The sequence below is a fragment of the Neomonachus schauinslandi genome, chromosome 15, assembly GCF_002201575.2.
Source record: "Neomonachus schauinslandi chromosome 15, ASM220157v2, whole genome shotgun sequence".
Taxonomy (NCBI): Eukaryota; Metazoa; Chordata; class Mammalia; order Carnivora; family Phocidae; genus Neomonachus; species Neomonachus schauinslandi.
This window is the reverse complement of record NC_058417.1, coordinates 29,913,362-29,920,593: the sequence shown is the minus strand read 5'-3', so window position 1 is coordinate 29,920,593 and position 7,232 is coordinate 29,913,362. Positions and strand designations below refer to the sequence as shown.

Here is a 7,232-nt window from a genome sequence, read left to right as displayed (position 1 = left end):
AGGATTTGGAGACGTTGAGACGGAGAGGGACAGGATGGCATTTATGGAGGAGGAGGGAGGGAGGAGGGAAAACAGAAGTTGAACATACATGGAAGCAGGAAACCACAGTCTGATTCAGAATGGTGAATAGTCTGATCTGGCTAACTCATGAGTTTTCGGGCTGGAGTGAAGTGAAAGCTGGATACATCTGTTTGGATCGGATAGTGGAGAACCTTGAACACTTGCCTGAGAAATTTCTTCATCAGCAATGGGGAGCCTTTGAATATTCTGAGCAGAAAAGAGGCGTGTCAAAGCACAGACTCCCTCCCATTGAAACCAACCTGATACTACATACTTGCATTTGGCCCGAGGAGTGTGGATGTGCATGCATTTAAGATAATTGTGGTATACTCTACTATAATGAACAACTCCAGGCTTGCACCATCTGACCTTCAAAGCCAGGAGAAACGAGGCCATCAAGGTTTCTCCCCTTAACAAAACTACAGGCTACAGTCAGTGCCATAGGGCTCCTGCCACATGAGGTTTGTTTTGTTTTGCTTCGCATTTCCAAGGTTTAAGAAAGGCTTCAGGCCTGACTATCTTCCCATACTAGTTTCATGTGATTTAAACAACATGGACTAGGGATATTCCTGGCAAGCATTCTGGGGTAGAGTCCTAGCTGGGTGTAGAATAGCTCAATATCCACAGAAATCAAGCAGTGATCTTATTTGCATTGTATTAGAACTAACGCAGTTAAGCAGACTAAGAATCTACACAATGCCTGACATATAGTTGATGCTCAAAAATAGGTGAAGCAAATATTTAACAACTGATTGAATAGTTAATGCACATTTAATAACACATTATAAAATTCCTGACTCCAGGCACTGTTTTCCTAATTGTTAATGGCATAGAAGTTGTTTAGAATGTAGTGAACATAATATTATTCTTCACAAGTCATAAAAGAATGATATAATAAGGGGCATCTGGGTGGCTCAGTTGTTAAGCGTCTGCCTTCAGCTCAGGTCATGATCCCGGGGTCCTGGGATCGAGCCCCGCATCAGGCTCCCTGCTCGGCGGGAAGCCTGCTTCTCCCTCTCCTCTTCCCCCTGCTTGTGTTCCCACTCTCGCTGTGTCTCTCTCTGTCAAATAAATAAATAAAATCTTAAAAAAAAAAAGAATGGTATAATAAAAAATAAAAATCTTTTAGACAAGTTAGGGAGAAGCAACATGCCCATTCGAGAGAAATACATTTGAGACATTGCCAACGAGGCAAGGGAAGATGGGCAATTTGGAACTGCAGTAAACATAACTACAACAGCAACAAGCATTTAAGAAATTTCAGCAGCAATAAGTATTTATTATTTTGAATGAAATGTACATTAAACTTTATATAAAAATCGTCAAAAGTGCTAGGTTGGATTATTTTAATATTAATTTAACCCCCCATGTCATTTAGTAGCTACATCTTTTACCTTTTAACTTGACTCATTAAAATCATCTAAAACTGTCCAATGTTAAAACATAAAAAATATTAGTTTTTCTTTAAGAAAAAGTACCACCAGTGATGAGTTATTGAAAGCAAAAAAAAAAAAAAATAGATGCCAGAGAATCAGCTTATTAAAAAAATTATCACAGAATTTCATAGAAGGATGCAAAGTCCGAGGTGATTTAGACTCTTGGCAGAATATTTTTTTATGATACAACTTCTTTAAAGTGTGGGTTTTTCTTTTTCTTTCTTTCTTTCTTTCTTTTTTTTTGAGGCAGGTCGCTGGTGTGCCAGAACTATCTGACTATTTATTTTCTCATCTTTCCTTGGCTACTTTCCAAGGTGAACTGAACATTGTCTAATGCTGTGCACCTCCCATGACCCCTCAAATGTCTAATATAGAGAAAAAGCTGATTTTTCAGTCTCAGAAATAGCCCTTAGAGTTAAGTTTGTCATTAAAGAAGACACAAGTAGGTTCTTCGTAAAACAGAACCCCCTCTACCCTCCCACACTCAATTCACCCCCATCCCTCTGGTCTCCTGCAATGCACCATTCGTTCTCTCCCAATGCACCATTCATTCTCTCCCACTGCACCGTTCATTCTCTCCCACTCTAGTTCTGGGTGAATTGGATGACACACTGAGAGAAAGTTTTCAGGCCACATATCCCATTGGGGATTCAGTCCTAAGCAAACAAGCTTCTCTGATTTGCCACAAGAGCCGTCTGACTCTCCCGTCTCTTGGCTTTCTTGCTCCTCTGCCTCACCTTCCAGCACAGGGCACTGGAAGCTAACAAAAAAAGTCCAGATGACAGGAGGACTAGACCCAAGATGGAGATGATGGAGCCATGGGAATTGAAGCTGTAAGCCACAGCAGTGACCACTATTCCAGCGATGAGGACCACCACAGCGAAGGGGATGATGCAGCGGTAACAGGAGAGCTCAGCACCCCCTGTAGCAGCTGTCAACTGAATCTCACTGACCAAGGGGACTGTGGTGACCACCACTTCGGTGTTGGGGCTCTTCTCCATTGTCACAGGCTTGGAAGATGTTGGGGTTCCCAGGATCTCCTTTATGGGCTCTTCAGTCATTTTTACTAGTGATGTTTCCTAGCTGGGTTCACAGACTAGACCTGGGGGTTCTCTCCAGGGTGGAAGCTGTGGAGGAGACAGAACATATCAGGTAAATGCATCAGAGTGAGCTCTGTAAGTAGAAGTGAAGAGCTGGGGAAACATCTCTGGGGTCTTTTCTAGGAGACACAGATGCATGTGAAAATCAACTTTCATATTTTTTCCCCTGATTGTTTGCGTTCTCTTTGCAAAAAGCAAGATAAAGTGATAGCCATAAAAAAAGGGAAGATATAAAAAGCAGGAAGCACTTTACAGTGCTTAATATACCCTGACGATCTACAAATGTTTTACAAGGCTTTCCGCTCTGTCTATTGCTTCTCATTCCTCTAAACGCACTGAAAAGTCTCAATCCTAATCCAAAAGACAGCCTCCTTCATGGGGAGAATACACTATGAACAATCCTTTGCACGGTTCATTCCAAAACTCATAGCAACTTAGACTCTGCCAATGTTTTCAGGCATAACATGCATTCCAAACTATCACTCATTCACTGCCCACCAAATCAGTGTCAAGACCAGCAGACAGTGTGCAAACGAGGTTCTCCTATAGCAGATGACCGTCAGCAGGTCTTTATTGTTGTAACTATTTAACAGTGCAACATGTGTCCTGGGACCGCGGTGGGGTTGCAGGTCAGCAAAAATTCAGCGGCAATAAGACCAGGATTTGTGATCTGAAATGGGGCTATACCTTCCAATCCATTTGAAAAAGGAAAAGTTGCGGGGGGGGGATTCAGTTTTGTAGGATATGATTTTGTAATTTCTTAAAGTAAGATTAACTCTTAGAGTAACGAGCTGTCAATTCAAAATTTTCCATGGAACTCAACAAGGAATTTCAACACTATGCGGACCATGACATGTATTAAAAAATAAGCATGCTAGATTTTCAGCAAAGTTTTAGACTTTCTTTATTTTCCCATGCCCTTGCTGCAATATACCTTTCTGGATATTTTGAACCGGAACACTTCAGGACAAAATCTGAAACTCTTGGTCAAAAGCGTCTGGTTGAAATGCTGCCTAGGAGAAATCAGTGAATGCTCTTGTCTGCTGTTCAGACATGTTAAGTCATTCTCTTTTGTCTCTGAGAAGCGACAGAGCAGCTAAAGGATCGAGCAATTGCAGTCATTGAAGAAATTTAGAGGAAGATTCTTGAGACTACTTCAATGAGATTAATACTTTGAACGAATGAAGCATCCACTGAAAACAAATTCAAGCCCAAATCAGCATATCACTCCCTGTGCAATGAAGCTAAATATTAGAACTGCCTGTCTGCCTGTAATTTTTAGTCACCAAAATTAATCACTGCTGTCCAATGATACCCTAGTATCATTACTAGGCCAGTAAAAGGATATTTGAGATTATGTCTGAAAGCAAAAAAAAGTCTTCCCCCAAAGCTGAGGCATAAGCTAACTTGCAAATGAAGATCTGTCCCCAAACGACACACACATACCTCCGAGAAAAGCAATCCATTATCAGGGGAGCCACCGAACTTGGGAGGGAAGAATCAGCAGCGCTTGAGCTTCTTCGGTCAACTTCTGCGAAAAGAGCCTGTAATAGCACGTCTGTCAATAAAATGACAGGACAAGAATCTCCTCTGGGGAAAAGAAAAGATAGAAAAATACTGTGCTGTATGGTTGGTTTCAGATCCTGGAGTTCCTTCTTTTGCTCTACCTCTGTTCCTAAATGACGCTTGTCTTTCCCTCTCTCTCTTTTTATTTCCTCCCCCTCTGGATTGCCCCTCCCTGTCATTTTTTTTTCCTTCGTTCTCTTCCTTGCCAGCAGATTTCGAGTTTTGGCTTCCCCCAACTCTGCTCAGTGACATGATAAGTCAGAATCATTCTAGAGTCCCCAGAGACAGGAGCCAGCTTTTACTTTTATTTCTCTTGCAGCATTTACTAAGTAGACGGCTTTGCATTACTCATTTTTTCCCCAGCTAACCTCCAGATCTTCCTCCTACCCAACAGGCATTTTCATAAGAAAATCCCTGAGTCAGCTCTGCAGACCCAGCTGAGGGGACAGAGCCGAAGGGACAGACTCTTTAGGGCAGCAGGAACAGCTGTGAAGTCATGGGGCAGCTGAATTCAGCCTGTAAGCCTGCAAAAATCCACGTTCCTAGGCTTCCCCAGTATTCTTTATTTATATGTGTGTGGGGCCATGCGAAGCTTAAAACCTCCCTTGTTATTAATTCACTTAGGAATGAGGGTGGGGGATGCAAACGCTATGGTTGAGGGAGAAACCAATCATCTTGATTTAAACACGATCACTTACTGCTCGTGCTAGGAGGTGAGTACTTTTGGCAATGGAGAAATTATCATCACCATCATCGCTGTCATGTACAGAGAGGATCTACTATGGATGTGACATACAGTCTGCATGCATTAACACTAATTCTCACTAGTTTACAAATGAGTTTATAAATAGTTTATAAATGAGGCCTGGAGGGTTTAAATAATCTCACAAAGGTCACATAGAAAGAAACCCTTATTTTGAGCCCCAGTCTTTAATGGGCACATAAATCATGTGGAGAGCTCGTTAACTGTAGAATCTGATTTAGTAGGTCTGTAACAAGCTCCTGGCTGATGCCAATCTGCTGCTCCTTGGCCCACTTTTAGGAGAAAGATATTTTAAAAATTCAAGTAGACATGGCTTGATGCATCACACTCTCAAACAATAAAGTTAAAGGTTTATATCTGCCCATTCCCCAAGTGGCCTTACAGATTTATACTTTTTTTTAAGATAAGCTATTGGAAATTTTAAAGCCCTAGATTGCATTTTTGAGAGAAAAATGAGATAGTACTGGGACACTATTAAAAGCTCATCCCTATACTTCTGTAGCTAAATGTTATCCATCCTCTATATTTTAATCTCTACAAGTTTTAATAATTTCTTTTTAATTAATATGGCGAATCTACAAATGTGAATTAGATCTCGGAAGAGATTTGTTCCCTTCTTCCTCTTGGGGTTGTTAGATTTCTTTAACTATTGGTGCAGGGCTTGGATGTTCCTAGGCATCTCCCTTCTGTTCTAAGATAGCCTTCTGCATCTACTAAAAATACTTTGATGATTTTATCATAAAGGGGGAGGGAACAGAAGTCCTTTTTTCTAGAATGGAAGTCAGAGAGGGCTTCTTCATCGCAAAAAAAAAAAAAAAAAAGTTGAAAAGTCCCTGAGGCCTGACTTCACCAAGTAAGGGGAGACCAGCATGTTGAGAACCCTGACTACCTGGCCAACCAGGTACAACCCAGCTACAAAGTCCTCCTAGCTGCCATCCTTGTACTTTTAAAATGTGGGGCCACAAGAGATAGAGCCATCATCCAGGAGAAATGCTGGTGTCAAAGATAAGGGATGCTTAGGACCAGGGCATTTCAGCACTTGCCAACACTGCCCTGGGAAGATGGTGATACGGAGGCTGCTGGCTACATACATTGGAGGCTTTGGGGACGCTCCTTATAAGAGCATCAATCCCTCCCATCTGCAATGTGTGGACTTTGGGCACAGTTCCTCTCCATCTCCTAGCATAGGTCTCTTTCCCCCCAAAATAATCCAGTAAACCCACTGAAGCTCTCAATATCACCTTACCCTGTTGAATATCATAGTCCCCTATTACCAAAATCAAAGGTAATGAATCCAACTTTCACCAGAGAGAAACCAGAGGCACCATTTTTCCGCAGTGAGCCCTTGACTGAATCTGTAATAAGGGACAGTGAGTGTATCTGTGTGCTGGGAACGGGGGCAAGTCTGTCATTACTTGTAACACCAAAGCATTCTTCAGCCTTTCCAGGCTCCAAGCATCTCATTCACCCTAATTCTTCACAGAGAGTGTGCATATGCCTAGATACACAGATGCACATCTTCAGACTCTAAGTAGACAACCAATGATTTGTATTGATAAATACAAAGACGAAGAAAGCTTTGGGATAACACAGAAGTTGTATACGAAGAATAGGCACCAATCATTATACTCACGGACACACACAGTTTCAACTGACTTTTATCTCTTCGAGTTGAAATTCAGGGAGAATTCCTAGTGATCAGTGCTGATGTCTTTGAATATTTTTACCTGCTTCCACTCTGTGCCTATAAGATACTAAACCTCCTTGGGAATTCCTTAAGGGACACCTGCCCCCAAATGCAGAATCTTATCCACAATGCAACCACTCTTCTTTCTGCAAGCCTTTCAGAAGGGAGAAGAAATCTTTCTGGTTCTTTTTAAAACACATGGCTCCAGGAGATTCTTTTAAGTTTGGGGAACTTTTCAGAAAGCTTCCAGTGCGTGAATTAAGTCAATGCCCTCCACCACCCCCTATTACCCCTCTGTAGGCATTCAACATTTTTTCCCAGATCTTTCAAAAAGCAAGGCAAAGATTCTTACCTTTCCCAGCCAGAATCCGACTGAGACAGCTGCCCGCCTCGGCCAACAGCAACCCAGAGAGGGGGATGCAAATCACCACACTAGGGACTGTAAACAAAGTACTCAACAAGGCTTAAACACAATTAAGGGGCCGGAGAAAACTTGGAGAGAGGAAATCCTTTAAGTGCTGCTGCATTTTGTTCGGTTTCCCTGTATGAGAATGTTCTCCATATTTTTAAAAAGGGAATCAAGTTTGAAAAGAATGTCCTGCTTTGTTTTACTCTCTTTA

The 7,232-nt window shown here is 41.8% G+C and overlaps 1 protein-coding gene across 1 annotated transcript; it reads right to left on the bottom strand.

Annotated features, from left to right (window-relative positions):
• Nucleotides 1-1,546: 1,546 nt before the first annotated feature.
• On the bottom strand, nt 1,547-7,063 carry TMEM100 (transmembrane protein 100). The gene is made up of 3 exons (XM_021704354.1): nt 6,965-7,063; nt 4,043-4,186; nt 1,547-2,623 (listed from the first exon to the last, which is right to left on the bottom strand). Exon 3 carries the CDS (start codon nt 2,555-2,557, stop codon nt 2,153-2,155), a length of 405 nt encoding a protein of 134 aa, XP_021560029.1. The 5' UTR covers nt 2,558-2,623; nt 4,043-4,186; nt 6,965-7,063; the 3' UTR covers nt 1,547-2,152.
• Nucleotides 7,064-7,232: the final 169 nt, after the last annotated feature.

Bases quoted from the DNA above. Each gene is read 5' to 3' on its own strand.
- TMEM100 (XM_021704354.1), bottom strand. From the start codon at position 2,557: ATGACTGAAGAGCCCATAAAGGAGATCCTGGGAACCCCAACATCTTCC.